This window comes from Pecten maximus, chromosome 4 (assembly GCF_902652985.1).
Source record: "Pecten maximus chromosome 4, xPecMax1.1, whole genome shotgun sequence".
Taxonomy (NCBI): Eukaryota; Metazoa; Mollusca; class Bivalvia; order Pectinida; family Pectinidae; genus Pecten; species Pecten maximus.
The window spans coordinates 33,189,945-33,211,914 of NC_047018.1; the positions used below are offsets into that span (position 1 = coordinate 33,189,945).

The 21,970-nt window shown below is 36.6% G+C and overlaps 1 protein-coding gene across 1 annotated transcript; it reads right to left on the bottom strand.

Moving 5' to 3' along the window:
• Positions 1 to 1,855: 1,855 nt before the first annotated feature.
• Positions 1,856 to 11,427, bottom strand: LOC117326508 (reticulocyte-binding protein PFD0110w-like). Its single transcript, XM_033883262.1, has 4 exons — positions 11,089 to 11,427; positions 9,957 to 10,724; positions 9,528 to 9,863; positions 1,856 to 3,502 (listed from the first exon to the last, which is right to left on the bottom strand). Exons 1-4 carry the CDS (start codon positions 11,425 to 11,427, stop codon positions 1,856 to 1,858), a joined length of 3,090 nt encoding a protein of 1,029 aa, XP_033739153.1.
• Positions 11,428 to 21,970: the final 10,543 nt, after the last annotated feature.

Consider the following 21,970-nt stretch of genomic DNA (forward strand, 5'->3'; position numbering starts at 1 on the left):
ACATTTCCCTCTCAGGTTGAGTTTTAAAACGTCTTTTAAATACATATTCTGTAATTGTTTTCAAGAAATAACTTCGGAAAGCCTCTAATTTTGTCACATAGAAACGTGTACTGAAGTTTATTTAGTGATCGGAGATGTGCCGTTTACCGGTCCGTCTGCGGGTAAGTAGTGTTACAAATGACGTACTAACCAGAAAATGACGAATCATGATACCCATGATTTGATTTCCCATGACATCATAGAAGTAAACCTACCAGTACACATCAGCGCGACTCATTCGGTGTTAATGATGACTTTAACGATAGTTCAGACAAGGACTAGCCAAATACAACCAAATGGCACCATCTAAAGTCCAAATATACAAAAACTTTTCAGGGGAGATATACCACCCGGACACCCCAGAACGGGACGCTCGTACGATAAGCATGCCCGTGCTTACACGTCAATATTTCTCCTGTTGCGCTCCTGTTCAGCAATACAGGAGTTGAATTAATCGCCGAGATTGGGTACAGCACGTACATGTAGATATATATTTGATGTAGTCTGGAGGCCATGTAACGTTGGGCTTTGACACGGTTACCAGGAAAACGACAGCAACATAAACGTGACGAAATATAGAGGAGAGATAACTCTTGTATTATTTTTATGTAGATGGTTGGGTAATGTTTTAAACATTCTTCCATAATGCCCTATTTATCATAACCTATCGCTGTATGAAAGGTTATATGATGGCATTCATGAACAATTTTAATTATTTATTTTATTTATTTATGTATTTTTTTTAATTTTTATTATTTTTTTTTTTAATTTGAAAATTTCCGTTTTTTGCTGAAATGAAAAGAATACAGCTCTTACTTGTGGATAAAAATTCTCAGCTAAACTAGGATTCTCCTTGACTAATTATACTCTAAATGTTTACAAAGAATTGTGATGATTTTAATCCTTATATTGAAATACATGTAATCGCTGTTTAGAAAAGTTCGATGTTTAACAATTGGTTCATTATTTCCTGACGGTGTCGTGTCCCCTTAACTACAAAAGAACATTAATGCTACAATTTAAAAATAAAAGTGTTAAAAATGACCAGCCGGTAAGGGCCATTGTTATAACGCCGATTATCAAAAGAAATGAACAGAGAATCAAATCATTTCTGTGATTTTTTAAACTGCTATACTAAAGATGTTACGATACCGACAACGGGAAAAACCGACAAATTAGACCGTATACACAATGTCTGACACTGTCTTAGCATGAAAGTCTACATGTACTTGTAAGACGTGATACAATTTTGTAAGTAAGTTAAAAAATCTAGCAGCTTTATAATGAATACTTACTACATCCCTTCAAATCGATTTTCCTAACACAATTTCAATGTTATTCGCGTTCGAGGGTAGACAACTCCTGTTGTCGTTTGGGTTTGGAGTTTTAACAAAGGGAAATAACTCATGTGGACTTGAATATCATAGCTCAGTTATGATCCTTAGGCTAACGAGTCTCGTGCACTAACCTATGGAAAGACTGAATCATATCAGTTGTTTTAAAACTTCTGGTTTTCAATAAGACCGATCATTATTTTAAATTAATATTATTTGAGGAAACCAGTTTATATAATATGTACATTTACTGTTTGATATAAGACCATACATTGGTCACACTTCCGGTTCGTGAGAAAACAAACTCAACACTTATGACAGCTACACGATTTCCATCATTCATGTATACACACTAGCCCATGACCAGGTAACGGCGACCACAACGACAACACTATGCACACTTTATTTAATTAATGACGATTGAAATATTTATTCTGAGCAAAAACAAGAAATGAATCAGAAACTAGAGTACTCTTAATGTCCTAAATGTCCTCAATCGCCTTAATGTCATCAATGTCCTTAATGTCATCAATGTCATCAATGTCCTTAATGTCATCAATGTCATCAATGTCCTTAATGTCCTTAATGTCATCAATGTCATCAATGTCATCAATGTCATCAATGTCATCAATGTCATCAATGTCCTCAATGTCCTTAATGTCCTTAATGTCATCAATGTCCTTAATGTCCTTAATGTCATCAATGTCCTCAATGTCCTCAATGTCCTCAATGTCCTTAATGTCATCAATGTCCTCAATCTCCTTAATGTCCTTAATGTCCTTAATATCATCAATGTCCTTAATGTCCTTAATGTCCTCAATGTCCTTAATGTCCTTAATGTCATCAATGTCCTTAATGTCCTCAATGTCCTTAATGTCATCAATGTCCTCAATCTCCTTAATGTCCTTAATGTCCTTAATGTCATCAATGTCCTCAATGTCCTCAATGTCCTTAATGTCATCAATGTCCTCAATCTCCTTAATGTCCTTAATGTCCTTAATGTCATCAATGTCCTCAATCTCCTTAATGTCCTTAATGTCCTTAATGTCATCAATGTCCTTAATGTCCTTAATGTCCTCAATGTCCTTAATGTCCTTAATGTCATCAATGTCCTTAATGTCCTTAATGTCATCAATGTCCTTAATGTCCTTAATGTCCTTAATGTCCTCAATGTCCTTAATGTCCTTAATGTCATCAATGTCCTTAATGTCCTTAATGTCATCAATGTCCTTAATGTCCTTAATGTCCTTAATGTCCTTAATGTCATCAATGTCCTTAATGTCATCAATGTCCTTAATGTCCTTAATGTCCTTAATGTCATCAATGTCCTTAATGTCCTTAATGTCCTTAATGTCATCAATGTCCTTAATGTCATCAATGTCCTTAATGTCCTTAATGTCCTTAATGTCATCAATCTCCTTAATGTCCTTAATGTCATCAATGTCCTTAATGTCCTTAATGTCCTTAATGTCCTTAATGTCCTCAATGTCCTTAATGTCCTTAATGTCATCAATCTCCTTAATGTCCTTAATGTCATCAATGTCCTCAATGTCCTTAATGTCATCAATGTCCTTAATACCCTTAATGTCCTTAATGTCCTCAGTGTCCTTAATGTCCTCAGTGTCCTTAATGTCATCAATGTCCTTAATACCCTTAATGTCATCAATGCCCTCAATGTCATTAATGTCCTCAGTGTCCTTAATGTCCTTAATCTCCTTAATCTCCTTAATGTCATCAATGTCATCAATGTCATCAATGTCCTTAATGTCATCAATGTCCTCAATGTCCTCAATGTCCTTAATGTCCTCAGTGTCCTTAATGTCCTCAGTGTCCTTAATGTTCTCAGTGTCCTTAATGTCATCAATGTCCTTAATACCCTTAATGTCCTTAATGTCATCAATGTCCTCAATGTCCTCAATGTCCTTAATGTCCTTAATGTCCTCAGTGTCCTTAATGTCCTTAATCTCCTTAATGTCATCAATGTCATCAATGTCATCAATGTCCTTAATGTCATCAATGTCCTCAATGTCCTCAATGTCCTTAATGTCCTTAATGTCCTTAATGTCATCAATGTCCTTAATGTCATCAATGTCATCGATGTCATCAATGTCCTTAATGTCATCAATGTCCTAATGTCATCAATGTCCTTAATGTCATCAATGTCATCAATGTCCTTGATGTCCTCAATGTCATCAATGTCATCAATGTCATCAATGTCATCAATGTCGTCAATGTCGTCAATGTCATCAATGTCATCAATGTCGTCAATGTCATCAATGTCATCAATGTCCTTGATGTCCTCAATGTCATCAATGTCATCAATGTCATCAATGTCATCAATGTCATCAATGTCATCAATGTCGTCAATGTCATCAATGTCCTAATGTCATCAATGTCCTTAATGTCATCAATGTCATCAATGTCGTCAATGTCATCAATGTCGTCAATGTCATCAATGTCCTAATGTCCTTGATGTCCTCAATGTCATCAATGTCATCAATGTCATCAATGTCATCAATGTCGTCAATGTCATCAATGTCCTTAATGTCCTTAATGTCCTTAATGTCCTTAATGTCATCAATGTCATCAATGTCCTTAATATCATCAATGTTATTGCTTGCATTGCAAGGTTTTATACTTAAATTAGACACATTTGGCCGATTCATTTCCTATCCAATATGGTATTATAAAGATATGTAAGATGAGAGGTAAAATATAATGATGAGACCGGGACTCGAACCCGGGACCTCCAAACTCTAGACGGACACTGTAACCATTAGAGTTACAGTTGAGTGTAGTTTAAGGTTACACCCAAGTGCACTCCGAGTGCACTCCATTTGGACTTGGAGTGCACTCCGTTTGGACTCCATGGAATCCTATACGACACCATGTCTGCCCCGGGTCTATAATCAGACTATATCATATATACATGTATTAATACTTTGATGTTTTTATTATAATTTATATAATATACCTGGTATATACATGTATGTACCTGGCCACCGGCGTTTTACCCAGTCCTGTTCCATTACACGACCTTGGTATGATAACGATGATATCATTTAGTACACTTGATGTACTAGAACTAAATCGAAACTAGTAGGTGTGGTTGCTAGAACTGGTAATATAGTGGGCATCTGAGGTAATTTGTGCAATAGTTGAAAGAAACTATTTTGCATGAAAACTGGAACTAAACAGTTTACATCACAACCGAATCCAAACTATTGTCGTGACAATTAAGACTAAAATATATGCAGGACACCTGGAACTAAACTATTTGTGGAACAACTGGAGCTAAACTATAATTTGTAGGATAACTGGAGCTAAACTATAATTTGTAGGACAACTGGAGTTAAATATTTGTGACACAGAAAGAGCTAGAATATTTGTGAGACAGTTGGAGCTAAACTGTATGTGAAATAGCTTGAACTAAACTATTTGTAAGACAGTTGGAACTAAACTATTTGTGAGACAGCTGGAACTAAACTATTTGTCAGACAGCTGGAACTAAACTATTTGTAAGACAGTTGGAACTAAACTATTTGTGAGACAGTTGGAACTAAACTATTTGTGAGACAACCGGAACTAAACTATTTGTAAGACCGCTGGAACTAAACTATTTGTCAGACAGTTGGAACTAAACTATTTGTAAGACAGTTGGAACTAAACTATTTGTCAGACAGTTGGGGCTAAACTATTTGTCAGACAACTGGAACTAAACTATTTGTAAGACAGTTGGAACTAAACTATTTGTCAGACAGTTGGAACCAAATTATTTGTAAGACAGTTGGAACTTAATTTAATTGTAAGACAGTTGGAACTAAACTACATGTATTTGTAAGACAGTTGGAGCTAAGCTATTTTTGAGACAGTTGCAACTTAACTATTTGTGAGACAACTGGAACTAAACTATTTGTGAGACAACTGGAACAAAACTATTTGTGAGACAGTTGGAACTAAACTATTTGTAAGACCGCTGGAACAAAACTATTTGTGAGACAGTTGGAACTAAACTATTGGTCAGACAGCTGGAACTAAAATATTGGTCAGACAGCTGGAAATAAACTATTTGTAAGACAGTTGGGGCTAAGCTATTTTTGAGACAGTTGGAACTAAACTATTTGTAAGACCGCTGGAACAAAACTATTTGTGAGACAGTTGGAACTAAACTATTGGTCAGACAGCTGGAACTAAAATATTGGTCAGACAGCTGGAAATAAACTATTTGTAAGACAGTTGGGGCTAAGCTATTTTTGAGACAGTTGGAACTAAACTATTTGTGAGACAGTTGGAACTAAACTATTTGTGAGACAGTTGGAACTAAACTATTTGTAAGACAGTTGGAACTAAACTATTTGTGAGACAGTTGAAGCTAAACTATTTGTAAGACAGTTGGAACTAAACTATTTGTGAGACAGTTGGAACTAAACTATTTGTAAGACAGTTGGAACTAAACTATTTGTGAGACAGTTGGAACTAAACTATTTGTAAGACAGTTGGAACTAAACTATTTGTGAGACACCTGGAACTAAACTATTTGTGAGACAGTTGGAACTAAACTATTTGTAAGACAGTTGGAACTAAACTATTTGTGAGACAGTTGAAGCTAAACTATTTGTCAGACAGCTGGAACTAAACTATTTGTAAGACAGTTGGAACTAAACTATTTGTGAGACAGTTGGAACTAAACTATTTGTCAGACAGCTGGAACTAAACTATTTGTAAGACCGCTGGAACTACGCTATTTGTGAGACAGTTGGAACTAAACTATTTGTGAGACAGTTGGAACTAAACTATTTGTGAGACAGTTGGAACTAAACTATTTGTGAGACAGTTGAAACTAAACTATTTGTGAGACAGTTGAAACTAAACTATTTGTGAGACAGTTGGAACTAAACTATTTGTGGGACAACTGGGGCTAAACTATTTGTCAGACAACTGGAACTAAACTATTTGTAAGACAGCTGGAACTAAACTATTTGTAAGACAGCTGGAACTAAACTATTTGTGGGACAACTGGAACTAAACTATTTGTGGGACAACTGAAATTAATCATTTATGTGACAAGTCGAACTTAGAATATGACAGATACAATGTAGGTAGGTAGATTCAATAATTTGCAAGTTACTTATAACATATACTCAATGGAATTTCGGTATCTTTAAAAATATCGCTGATGCAAGCGGACATGCTTTTGTCAGACAAATATTATATGTAACACGAAGAGAAATTTTAATCAAAGAGGACATTAATTTCTTTACAAACATCAACTGGCGGATGATAAATGATAACAAAAAAGTCCTGTATACTGATAACACCCATCTATTTGATAAAACTCAGCCGCAGACACATTACTCATTTGATAGTAATAACCGGAGGAATAGAGGCGTTGTCTTTCCTCCTGTGATGTAAGACCGTAAATTGTTTTTCATTTCTTAGACACACGGACACGATTCGCCTTGTAGCTGTCAAAACTTCGCATGACTTCCAAAATAAAACTGAATATATTATGCAATTTTCTTCAATATTGTATGAAATATATTGGACAGGTCTGGATGAGTGTATAGCGGTTATATTTCCGACGTCAATGTATCAATATATATGAGAATTAATCAAGCTTACACACGCCGAAATTGAATCGAGAAAGAGCGCGTAAGCATGGCATAGCACCCCAACAACGCCGTATTGGACATGCATCAGTCTGGGTTAAATCAATACAGTGGATTATGACACATCAACAGGTTGTCAATATGCTCTCAGAGTAAAACTAATAATAAAAAATGTCCACTAGATTTATCTCAAACCTCCAGGGACCATTTCGTAAAAAGTGTCGACAACAAAACACTTAAAAACATGTATTTAGTCTGATCTGGTAGTTTATGTTAGGAATGTATGCTACTTTAGGTTGCATGCATGTAATGTGTTTGAGTTACCTCCCTTCATCAATTATGATTTTTTATTCGCCCCGATACAATTCGACATTGGGTTTACATAAGTGTCTGTGACATTCGTTCCTATTTTCTATTGTCTTTTCCTGCTATTGTAATAACATGCTTGATCAAATTGAAATAAACGAAAGCTTAATCTAATTCAGCATTGCGTATTAGTTTTTGTTTTTTGTATTATTTTACGTCACACCGACAGTTAAAACGATAAAATGCCTGATTGCATCAAAATAAAAGTACACTTACAAGGTCAGAACTGAAATTTGGGTTTACATTATAACAACAGAAATCAACAGAAACTAGGGATATACAAGGACCTGCACAACACGTACAAAATAGCTACTTCAGCAGGTAAGGTTTAAAGGTAAGTCGAGTGAATGTTAACATACAGAGTGATGATATTGGATCCCTGTTAGATCGTGAGCTTCCAGTGTCTTCTGTTTACCAGAAATTGAAGAAACCAAGTCGATCTGATGCCCGCATTATTGCAAACTCATGGATCCTTATCGCTCTCTTCTCGCAAAACTAGTGATACTGATCTCTTCCTTTTAACATCTCACAAAACAAGGTTTACTGATCTCTTCCTTCTCACATCTCACAAAACTAGTGAGACTGATCTCTTCCTTCTCACATCTCACAAAACTAGGGATACTGATCTCTTCCTTTTAACATCTCACAAAACTAGTGAGAATGATCTCTTCCTTCTCACAAAACTAGGGATACTGATCTCTTCCTTCTCACATCTCACAAAACTAGGGATACTGATCTCTTCCTTTTAACATCTCACAAAACTAGTGAGAATGATCTCTTCCTTCTCACAAAACTAGGGATACTGATCTCTTCCTTCTCACATCTCACAAAACTAGGGATACCGATCTCTTCCTTCTCATATCTCACAAAACTAGGGAGACTGGTCCCTTCCCTCTCACATCTCACAAAACAAGGTTTACTGATCTCTTCCTTCTAACATCTCACAAAACTAGGGATACTGATCTCTTCCTTCTCCCATGTCACAAAACTATGGATACTGATATCTTCCTTCTAACATCTCACAAAACTAGTGAGAATGATCTCTTCCTTCTCACAAAACTAGGGATACTGATCTCTTCCTTCTAACATCTCACAAAACAAGGTTCACTGATCTTTTCCTTCTAACATCTCACAAAACTAGGGATACCGATCTCTTCCTTCTAACATCTCACAAAACTAAGGATACTGATCTCTTCCTTCTAACATCTCACAAAACAAGGGATACTGATCTCTTCCTTCTCACATCTCACAAAACAAGGGATACTGATCTCTTCCTTCTAACATCTCACGAAACTAGGGATACTGATCTCTTCCTTCTAACATCTCACAAAACTAAGGATACTGATCTCTTCCTTCTAACATCTCACAAAACAAGGGATACTGATCTCTTCCTTCTAACATCTCACAAAACAAGGGATACTGATCTCTTCCTTCTAACATCTCACAAAACTAGGGATACTGATCTCTTCCTTCTAACATCTCACAAAACTATGGATACTGATCTCTTCCTTCTAACATCTCACAAAACAAGGGATACTGATCTCTTCCTTCTCACATCTCACAAATCTAGGTTTACTGATATCTTCCTTCTCGGAAAACTAGGGATACTGATATGTTCCTTCTCACATCTCACAAAACAAGGTTTACTGATCTCTTCCTTCTAACATCTCACAAAACAAGGTTTACTGATCTCTTCCTTCTAACATCTCACAAAACAAGGTTTACTGATCTCTTCCTTCTAACATCTCACAAAACCAGGGATACTGATCTCTTCCTTCTCACATCTCACAAAACAAGGTTTACTGATCTCTTCCTTCTAACATCTCACAAAACTAGGGATACTGATCTTTTCCTTCTAACATCTCACAAAACTAGGGATACTGATATCTTCCTTCTCACATCTCACAAAACAAGGTTTACTGATCTCTTCCTTCTCATATCTCATAAAACAAGGTTTACTGATCTCTTCCTTCTCACATCTCACAAAACTAGGGATACTGATCTCTTCCTTCTAACATCTCACAAAACTAGGGATACTGATATCTTCCTTCTCATATCTCACAAAACTATGGATGCTGATCTCTTCCTTCTCACAACTCACAAAACTAGGGATACTGATATCTTCCTTCTCATATCTCACAAAACTAGTGAGACTGATCTCTTCCTTCTAACATCTCACAAAACTAGGGATACTGATCTCTTCCTTCTCATATCTCACAAAACTATGGATGCTGATCTCTTCCTTCTCACAACTCACAAAACTAGGGATACTGATCTCTTCCTTCTCATATCTCATAAAACTAGTGAGACTGATCTCTTCCTTCTCACATCTCACAAAACTAGGGATACTGATCTCTTCCTTCTCATATCTCACAAAACTATGGATGCTGATCTCTTCCTTCTCACAACTCACAAAACTAGGGATACTGATATCTTCCTTCTCATATCTCATAAAACTAGTGAGACTGATCTCTTCCTTCTCACATCTCACAAAACTAGGGATACTGATCTCTTCCTTCTCACATCTCACAAAACTAGGGATACTGATCTCTTCCTTCTAACATCTCACAAAACTAGGGATACTGATCTCTTCCTTCTAACATCTCACAAAACTAGGGATACTGATCTCTTCCTTCTCACATCTCACAAAACTAGGGATACTGATCTCTTCCTTCTCACATCTCACAAAACTAGGGATACTGATCTCTTCCTTCTCACATCTCACAAAACAAGGTTTACTGATCTCTTCCTTCTCATATCTCATAAAACTATGGATGCTGATCTCTTCCTTCTCACATCTCACAAAACTATGGATGCTGATCTCTTCCTTCTCACAACTCACAAAACTATGGATGCTGATCTCTTCCTTCTCACATCTCACGAAACAAGGTTTACTGATCTCTTCCTTCTCACAACTCACAAAACTATGGATGCTGATCTCTTCCTTCTCACAACTCACAAAACTATGGATGCTGATCTCTTCCTTCTCACATCTCACGAAATAAGGTTTACTGATCTCTTCCTTCTCACATCTCACGAAAGAAGGTTTACTGATCTCTTCCTTCTCACAACTCACAAAACTATGGACGCTGATCTCTTCCTTCTCACATCTCACAAAACTAGAGAGACTGATCTCTTCCTTCTCACATCTCACAAAACTAGGGATACTGATCTCTTCCTTCTCACATCTCACAAAACTAGGGATACTGATCTCTTCCTTCTCACAACTCACAAAACTATGGATGCTGATCTCTTCCTTCTCACAACTCACAAAACTATGGATGCTGATCTCTTCCTTCTCACAACTCACAAAACTGTGGATGCTGATCTCTTCCTTCTCACAACTCACAAAACTAGGGATACTGATCTCTTCCTTCTAACATCTCACAAAACAAGGGATACTGATCTCTTCCTTCTAACATCTCACAAAACTAGGGATACCGATCTCTTCCTTCTCACATCTCACAAATCTAGGCTTACTGATATCTTCCTTCTCACATCTCACAAAACTAGTGAGACTGATCTCTTCCTTCTCACATCTCACAAAACTAGGGATACTGATCTCTTCCTTCTAACATCTCACAAAACTATGGAGACTGATCTCTTCCTTCTCACATCTCACAAAACTAGGGATACCGATCTCTTCCTTCTAACATCTCACAAAACTAGGTATACTGATCTCTTCCATCTCACATCTCACAAAACTAGTGGTAACGGTTCTCTTCCTTCTAACATCTCACAAAACTAGGGATACTGATCTCTTCCTTCTCACATCTCACAAAACTATGGATACTGATCTCTTCCTTCTCATATCTCACAAAACTAGGGATACTGATCTCTTCCATCTCACATCTCACAAAACTAGGGACCCTTATCTCTTCCTTCTCACATCTCACAAAACTAGGGATACTTATCTCTTCCTTCTCACATCTCACAAAACTAGGGATACCGATCTCTTCCTTCTCACATCTCACAAAACTAGGGATACCGATCTCATCCTTCTCACATCTCACAAAACTATGGATACTGATATCTTCCTTCTCACATCTCACAAAACTAGGGATACCGATATCTTCCATCTCACATCTCACAAAACTAGGGTTACTGATCACAGGGGCTTGGCACGATTTTCCAAATGATGGTCTATATATAAACTATAATGTATAGATATATATGGACCATCATTTGGAAAATCGTGCCAAGCCCCTATGTTACTGATCTCTTCCTTTTCGCAAATCTGGTGATCCTTATACCTTCCTTCTTTGCCCTTTTTACACTTTCTGGCTACCCGTCCTTAAATGATAATAGTTGTTGATAGGACGTTAAATAAATACAACACCCTAACCCAACCGTCTGTTTCCAATGACATCCATCTTCGTATGGCCACGACTGTAGCGAGGTCATCAAACACGACTTAAATAGTACATCTTTTCTATTGTATTTGTTGATCAGAATGCTGGTCAATACATTTCTTTGTGGTAGTGTGTTTATTGAACATGTTGTTTAGTTAAAGACATAAATGAATCGTGCTTCTAGTGTAAGAAGAAACGTTCTGTATAATCACATAACAGTAAAGACTACATCTGTGTATCGATATCATACGATACTGAAGTGTTACTATTTATTTGCTACATGAATATATACCACACAATTCACATCTTACAATGTATCTTCCATTTTAGAAGGGATATTAATCGATAAATAAAATTTTATAACAATGAACACATAGATTATCGACGCTCCCGGGATTGCGGCATAAGTTCAGTTTTTTTCTGGAAAATAGACGTAAAAATGAAAATATTAATCCTTTGTTTGGAACAATGTATTAAATCCGGATTTACCGTTATACGTATGTGATATTTCTCCGGTTATACTGTCATATAAGCGTTTATCAAAAATCATTGTTGTCGTCAATATTTCTATTAATCTATCAAGACTGAAACACGACTTACAAGAAAAGCTGATTGTTGGGAAATGTTTAGGAATATTAATAAAATAATAATAAAATGATAATAAAATGATAATCATAAAAATCGCAAAAATGTCGAATCACATGCTTGAACAGAGCATTCTATGATAAAATCGGAAATGGACAAACACTAGTGTCAGATATCACGACGGGAAGACAAGCCCCAGGGACCTTTTGTACGTGTGGTTTGCCCGTCTTGTGTCGTTGTATCTGACCTCGTTTCATTACTGGTATTGATCAGGAACCCAATGCACCAAGTTGTATTTAGCTTTATGAAAACTATTTATATCGAATAACTTCAACACAATAAGAAATGACACATACAAAATGCCCATTCAAAGTCAATAAAATCGTATGTGTTATATATACATATCGCTCAAACTATTTTTATGTTGATCTAGTGAAGATAATTTCTATTTTGAAAAGCATGCTTTCAAGATAAAGAAGCATGCATGTTTCATGATGTGGCCATCTACACGATGAGGACAATAGACTTGCTCTCTCAGCGACCTTGCCGTACCTTTTTCATGACTGTTTTATAACTAGAGACCATTTCCCGAAATCAGACATGTGTAAGAACGTAAATGTAGAGAAATGCTATTTCACCCGTGTCTTGTCCCAGCGGATATTACGCACGCACCGACAGGAAGTGATGCTGGGAAATAGACATACTTACGTCTAGACGTACCTTAAGACGATGTAACACAAGAGTCCAAACAACAATGACTGTCCCTCTGCGAACACAAATGTTTATTATTAACCGCATTTTCGTATTTTTTTATCATTATTTGTGATTTGGCTGATTTCATTATTGTTTATCTCGTTCTGTTGAATTATTTAAGATATGATACATAAATTGTACTACCCTTTTAACATCCAGACACATGCAGATCGCTTGAAGAACTTCAGCGGTAAAGAGGTACTCTACAACAGTACATATTAGGTCCCTGTAACAAGTACATGTATATCAAGTTTCTATTGGCCCAGAATGAGAATACTGATACAATTGTGCTTCAAACAAACTCATTCATTTTTTGTTGAACAAATGTTGATGCATATACTATAATCGAACTAATGCTTTTTTTAAACAATGCAGTGCACGTATTCATTATAAAATGGTACATTTATTGTATTTTGATGTACACTTCCTGATTGTCTTAAATTGTGCCACGTGATTCAAAATAAAAAGTTCCAGCCGTGAAAAAAAGCTGATTGATTGGCTGTTTCTAAAACTTGTTGCTGATATTACTTCCCATTGACATTGTTCAAAAACTCATATTTTTTATTAACTGTGATGAAATAAAAGTCATATTTGTACAGAAAATCCGGAAAACTTTGCCGCTCTACATTCGCACTGGAATATTAAGTCATGCCTCCTACGTTTCATTTAGATAATACGTGACACCGCAGACTACCGACATCAGTTCGCCAAAAATCACATCGATTGGGTAAAGCTTATCACAGCATAGCGAGTGATGAAGGTGTACCGTTTTTCTTGTGATGATAAACTCCAATTATAGCCCGTTTTTCCTCAATTACTTATGTTATGGTAACATGCATAACTAGTAAATGAGTTAAGAATATCAGAAAAACATTTAGAATATTGCACACAAACATTATCTTACTAGTGCAAAAAGTCGCATAAATATAAGCACCAAAGGGCGCAAACACGTGTGCCAAGTTTACAAACTGATGTGTACATGAATATAAATGAAGGAAATGGCTAAAGATAAGACAAATACACAGTATACTTGTAAAATCATTTATCATGGTTCGATGAGGTAATATTTAGTTATAGTGTCTATGATTTGTCAGCACGGTAACAAGTGTAACTTCGAGATATAACAATATATATAGGTATTTCTGACTATTTTTTGTAATATAAAACTAGACATGCCCCTGTGGTTGAGTCGACTATTAGTATATCCCGTAGAGCTCTCCAGAAGTAATGCGAATTCCTCGTTCAACTCAACTGACGCTCTCTTTCATCTTTCCAACTAGTAGCCGATATTCATACGACTTTTTATGACGTTCGCTATCTGTGCTGTGTCCCCGTTTTCTCGCCAATTGACCCATTAGCTAATCGCGAACTCGGGGAGCCGTGTACGCCATTTTCGTTTCTGTTCATGAACTTGTCTGCGCATGCCCGTATAGATAGTCGTTCGCGGCGATTAATTTTCGCACTTCGGGTCAAAGTCACATTTTCAAAAACTTTAAGAAAATTTTTAAGAACTTTGTGTTATCTTCGGGCTTGTAGTGTTATATTACGGTAAAGTTTATAACTTTTACTAGTTGAGAAAATACCAGATTCCCGTTTACTTTTGTTTTATAGCATAAACTCATTTCAACGAAGGAACGCCCCTTTAATATATTTTCTAAGTATATTAAAACATGTAAACGATGCATGGACTTCATCATTAGGTTATAATTGTGCATTATGAGTGTACATACCACGACAACTGTCTCATTAAACATCATTGTTATTATATACGTGCACTGTATATCATAGTATGAATAACATTCTATTTTAAAATCAACGTCATATCCAATACTCTATAATGCTACAGTATTATAGACCTGTAAGTGTATAACACCTCTCCAATTCGACATCCAGATCTACATGTAGAGCCAACCTTGAAATTCACCAGTCGTTCCCAACCTGACGAGGCCAAACTAAATAGATATGGCAGTTTATACCAGCTATGATATGGAACAAAATGTGACTGCTCTCGAGCAAAATATAATTTGATATCTATTGAAAAAGTGCCAAATGTGTACCATTTTCGTATGGTAACATAGGTCATAAAGATAAATTTGGCCAAAATTCTGCAGAATTATTTAAATTTCCCCTACGTCAACCGACAGTTTTTGACATGCGTATTGGGTACATTTGTTCGGCTGTCGTTTCTTCCAGAAGCAACCAGACGCCATCCCCCACGCGCTTCCCACGCGATGTTCACAGGGAATGGATCTATTACAAATCTAACTCGGTTATTAAATGCGCTTTTCAGTGTCTATATATAGATATATGGAAATGCAGCAATATTTCTTTGAATTACAATTCATGGATATAGACGGGACTAATAGAACAAACATTGTGCAATAGGACGAGGGAGTGAACGTAACAATTGCACGACGGAATGAATGTGACAATTGAACGAGGGAATGAATATGACAATGGAACGACGGAATGAATGTGACAATAGAACGAGGGAATGAATGTGACAATAGAACGAGGGAATGAATGTGACAATGGAACGAGGGAATGAATGTGACAAAGGAACGAGGGAATGAATGTGACAATGGAACGAGGGAATGAATGTGACAATGGAACGAGGGAATGAGTGTGACAATGGAACGAGGGAATGAGTGTGATAATGGAACGAGGGAATGAATGTGACAATGGAACGAGGTAATGAACGTGACAATGGAACGAGGGAATGAATGTGACAATGGAACGAAGGAATGAACGTGGCAATTGAACGAGGGAATGAATGTGACAATGGAACGAAGGAATGAACGTGACAATGGAACGAGGGAATGAACGTGACAATGGAACGAGGGAATGAATGTGACAATGGAAAGAGGGAATGAACGTGCCAATAGGACGAGAGAATGAATGTGACAATTGAACGAGGGAATGAACGTGGCAATTGAACGAGGGAATGAACGTGGCATTTGAAGAGGGAATGAATGTGGCAATTAAACGAGGTAATGAATGTGACAATTGAACGTGGGAATGAACGTGGCAATAGGACGAGGGAATGAATGTGACAATGGAACGAGAGAATGAATGTGACAATGGAACGAGGGAATGGATGTGACAATGGAACGAGGGAGTGAACGTGACAATAGGACGAGGGAAAGAACGTGACAATAGGACGAGGGAGTGAACGTGACAATAGGACGAGGGAAAGAACGTGACAATAGGACGAGGGAATGAACGTGTGACACGTGGATTTTAGGTCGAGGAATGAAGAATGAGATGAGGGAATCAATATTGCATTAAAGAAACGAACAAGTGAAGACTTTGATAATAAAATGAAGGAACGAATGCGATAAATTTAAATGAAGGAAAAACTAAAGAGCAATGGTGTTTATTGTATCCCGAGACGAGTTATATGTAGGAACCAGAACTGACCAAGGAAGCAGATTTTTTTTAATTAAATATGACCTTTTTTTCTTCTTGATAATAGAAATCCATAATGATTGATTTTATTGTTTATTAGACAGAACTGTATATCGATCTCCAGTCCCCGTCCGTCTCTGTTTTAATTAGACAGAAAGTAACATTACATTAATTATACGCGTTCTATGGTTATTGGGTAATACGTTTTCTAGTGACATATTGTCGTCCAGAATGAGTCCTTATTCGCTGCTGGTCAGCCGTGGACAGACATTTGTCATCAATTCTATTTGCAGCCACGTTCAGTGTTTAAGCTTCTGTAAATTGGAACTCGTGGGCTTTGTTAAACGATTATTTCCTTGCTGTGAACGGTAAAGCGACTAGCATTTCTATATTAACAGCCCAGATTTGTTGTGGATTGTGAGTAAAGTTAGCTGGTCCCTTCCTATTGGATGTGTGAGGGGAAGAACCGGGAAAATCCCATCGGAGATTGTCTAATTAACAACACGAAGCTGCAATCCATTTTATTTTTCGCGCTTTAGTTAAATAGCTTTTGATATAGAATCCAATTGTAGTTATTGAAGGAGACAGATTTGATAATATAAACCGACTTGCCAACAGAGGAACGTTTTACGATGGAAAATAAAAATCATTTCCACGGAAAGATAAGGACTGTGGAGGACGGGAGGAGTAGTTAGACTCGATATCCTTCTAATGCCACTCGTCGCTTGATTTCTGTATTGAAGAACCTTGGTGCCATGGTGATGTGACGAGATTGTCCGTTCGTTATTACGTTCATCTGTTTGTGTTTACTTGCCCGGGTCATCATCCGAGTCTTTATCAAACGTTATGGAGAGACTTGAGACACACCATCAACCCCAGACAGTGCGCTGGGGACAATTCAGGGAGAGACAATGTACAATAATTACGTAACGTAATCCTGTGTACGTACATTGTAACCAAATACTGTGTATTTAATCAAATACTGTGTACGTAACCAAATACTGTGTATTTAATCAAATACTGTGTACGTAACCAAATACTGTGTATGTAGCCAAATACTGTGTATGTAGCCAAATACTGTGTACGTAGCTAAATACTGTGAATGTAGCCAAATACTGTGTACGTAACCAAATACTGTGTACGTAGCCAATACTGTGTACGCAGCCAACCAATGTAAACGCAACCATGTAATATTACGTAATGTATTATCCTGGCACTATTTTCATGTTGACTTCAGGATATGTGATATATACACATGTATATGCCTTATACAGTAACCTGATACCGACTGACGAAAACTGCCCTGAAGCTGCAGTCAACTGACTGTAATGTGTTCGCATACATAGATTTTATTATGTCCAAGTTTCAAAAGGAAACCGTTTCAATAAATACCCGACATAAAAAAATCTCTCTCTATATATATATCTTTTAATAAGTTATAAATAAACAAATGACTAAAAGAAAGGGCAATAAGATTGGTTTGAATATTTCACAAATTTACAACAAACGGTTAAGATGAATGCAATGTTCATGTTAAATGGAAATATACTGGGAATAGTTATGGCAAACATCATGGTATGCTGACATGTTCGATATTCTATAACATACCTGTTGGTTTAGCTCTTACTACCCAGTCTCAAATTTTGAGAACGTTTTATTACCTCGATGTGACCAATACTCCCATAGCAGAAGACGCTTACCAGGGACACGTACTGTATAGTTGGAAGTTTTCGCGAGAGATTTAATTTCGCTACATTCGCTGTCATTAAATATAGCGCTAAAATAAATACACAATAAACATTTATTATTTATACACGTGTTTATTCCAGAATGCTCACAAGTCGGTGTTGCGCGAAAATCAATACTCACACTAGTTCTGATTGGGACATCCGCGAAATATTAGCCCCGTGAATTTTAACCGCTATAGAGTTTTCAAATTGGATTTTTTCGGATTTGTTTACATGTCTGTATTCCACTGTTGTTCCTTTACGATATTGGTGATGAAGGTATTATATGTTGCTGAAAATTGGTGCATAAAGTATGTAATTCACATAGATATGTCTCGTGATTTCTTGATGAATGTTTAGACATGACGAATGGCAATATTGATCGTTGGTTTAGGATAATACAGATAGGGGTTTAACGTCGTGGCAACTGCAAGGGTCGTATGAGGAAGGGTGTCAAGGAGGCACCAAAAGTAAGAAAACAAAACACGGAAATCGCCCAAGACCCGGAAAGGGAGGAAGGAGGGTACACAATAAGTCGCCCATTACGGCATTCAGTGCGATACAACCGGTATAGTCTTTCCCGGAGAATTCAGAGAATTTCATTATCACTCAGGCACACTGTTATTTCCGCTCCTGGGCCAGGAGATATTGTATCAAACATTTAATGTGATGCTTTCACAGCTGTTTTTTGTGACAAAATAAAAAATGTCTAGGAATTTAGAAAGAATAACACACATTGGAAATTATTACTTAACATCATCTTATTAAAAGAAGAAAAAATCTATTAAAAAAATCATTAATTAGACATCATGAATTATTGAGCGGATACAAGTTGATACTGGTGTATTTATGTATGCTGAAGTTGAAGTAAAGCTATTACAACACGGACTATTTAGCTTTTGTTTTTTTCTTTTTCATTTCTCGTTTTTTTTTTTTTTTTTTTTTTCATTTTTGAGACCGATAACTTAAATTTCGGCCAGCAGTATCAAGATTAGAATACTTTATTTTTCTTTTGTTTTGGAATCTGTTTAGATAAGAGGTTAAATTGGGGTCAATGGTATTATTGAAGTTAACAAAAAATACAGAAGACACAATCACGTTATCTTTGTTTGTTTAAACGTTGACCTGTAATCAATGTCTACGTTTTGTACTTCCTGTGTCCGCTATTTTTCATTTCCGGTTTTGACAGTTAAACATTTTCATATCACATCACGACTGCTCCTTTCAGATAACGTACGTACACTTGTGAAGTGATAAATGCACGATTTTTTGTCTGCTGTGTGTAGAAAAAGAATCGGTCACGGTGAATTAAATCAAATGTTGCACACTACTGCAAAATGACGGCTAATCATCTCCCCTTAAGGCGGTCAGCGGTCAAAAGTTATCGCCCGTCTGATGACGTCAAAATATCCTACTCCCAGGGTAAGAAATAAACTTGTTGTAAACAATACAGTTCGCATTATCTTAAAATACAGTGAATTGACTATTAAGCTTTGATTTTACGCGCGACAGCATTATGATACAAATGTACGTTAAACGTAGCGATGATAGTCTAGATAAAGCTTGATATTTAAAAAAAAAAAAAAAGGATATCAACTAAAATTTGTCGTTAGGTGTCAGTTAGCCCGAGTTTCCTCTGGCCCTGTCAACATGTCTGGTGTACATGGTGACAGGGCCAGAGAAAACTCGGGCTAAGTGTCAGTTAAAGAAATCAAACTTGATATTGATAACTCTTCTATATAATCTTTGTATTTTAGAGACTCCTTAAATACATTGGTGTAGTCTGCTGTCAGTATGTAGCGGAGATGACTGTCAACTGTGTACAGGTCAATGCATTGTAGCGAGAGGGTTATTTGAACCATGTATTAAACTCTAGTTGTTGTGTGGAGTAAAACATTCGTGTAGAGTAAAACTGTTGTATGGAGTAAAGCTGTTGTGTGGAGTATAACTGTTGTGTGGAGTATAACTGTTGTGAAGAGGTAAACTGGTGTATGGAGTATAACTGTTGTGTGGAGTAAAACATTCGTGTAGAGTAAAAGTGTTGTGTGGAGTAAAACTGTTGTGTAGAGTAAAACTGTTGTGTGGAGTAAAACTGGTGTGTGGAGTAAAAGTGTTGTGTAAAGTTAAACTGTTATGTGGAGTAAAAGTGTTGTGTGGAGTAAAACATTCGTGTAGAGTAAAACTGTTGTGTGGAGTAAAACATTCGTGTAGAGTAAAACTGTTGTGTGGATTAAAACTGGTGTGTGGAGTAAAACATTCGTGTAGAGTAAAACTGTTGTATGGAGTAAAGCTGTTGTGTGGAGTAAAAGTGTTGTGTGGAGTATAACTGTTGTGTGGAGTATAACTGTTGTGTGGAGTAAAACTGTTGTGTGGAGTATAACTGTTGTGTTGAGTATAACTGTTGTGTGGAGTAAAACTGTTGTGTGGAGTATAACTGTTGTGTGGAGTAAAACTGTTGTGTGGAGTATAACTGTTGTGTGGAGTAAAACTGTTGTGTGGAGTATAACTGTTGTGTTGAGTATAACTGTTGTGTGGAGTAAAACTGTTGTGTGGAGTATAACTGTTGTGTGGAGTAAAACTGTTGTGTGGAGTATAACTGTTGTGTGGAGTAAAACTGTTGTGTGGAGTATAACTGTTGTGTTGAGTATAACTGTTGTGTGGAGTAAAACTGTTGTGTGGAGTATAACTGTTGTGTTGAGTAAAACTGTTGTGTAGAGTAAAACTGTTGTGTGGAGTATAACTGTTGTGTGGAGTAAAACTGTTGTATGGAGTAAAGCTGTTGTGTGGAGTAAAACGTTTATGTGGAGTAAAACTGTTATGTGGAGTAAAACTGTTGTGTGCAGTAAAACGTTTATGTGGAGTAAAACTGTTGTGTGCAGTAAAACGTTTATGTGGAGTAAAACTGTTATGTGGAGTAAAACTGTTGTGTGGAGTAAAACTGTTATGTGGAGTAAAAGTGTTGTGTTGAGTAAAACATTCGTGTAGAGTAAAACTGTTGTATGGAGTAAAACTGTTGTGTGGAGTAAAACTGTTGTATGGAGTTAAACTGTTGTGTAGAGTTAAATTGTTGTGTGGAGTAAAAGTGTTGTGTTGAGTAAAACGTTTATGTGGAGTAAAAGTGTTGTGTGGAGTAAAACTGTTATGTGGAGTAAAAGTGTTGTGTGGAGTAAAACTGTTATGTGGAGTAAAAGTGTTGTGTGCAGTAAAACGTTTATGGGGAGTAAAACTGTTGTGTGGAGTAAAACTGTTGTGTGAAGTAAAACTGTTATGTGGAGTAAAACTGTTATGTGGAGTAAAACTGTTGTGTGGAGTAAAACTGTTGTATGGAGTAAAACTGTTGTGTGGAGTAAAACTGTTGTGTGGAGTAAAAGTGTTGTGTGGAGTAAAAGTGTTGTGTGGAGTAAAACTGTTGTGTGGAGTATAACTGTTGTGTGGAGTAAAACTGTTGTGTGGAGTAAAACTGTTGTGTGGAGTAAAAGTGTTGTGTGGAGTAAAACTGTTATGTGGAGTAAAACTGTTGTGTGGAGTAAAAGTGTTGTGTGGAGTAAAACTGTTATGTGGAGTAAAACTGTTGTGTGCAGTAAAACTGTTGTGTGGAGTAAAACTGTTGTGTGGAGTAAAACTGTTGTGTGGAGTAAAACTGTTGTGTGGAGTAAAAGTGTTGTGTGCAGTAAAACGTTTATGTGGAGTAAAAATGTTGTGTTGAGTAAAACGTTTATGTGGAGTAAAACTGTGTGGAGTAAAAGTGTTGTGTGGAGTAAAAGTGTTGTGTGGAGTAAAACTGTTGTGTGGAGTAA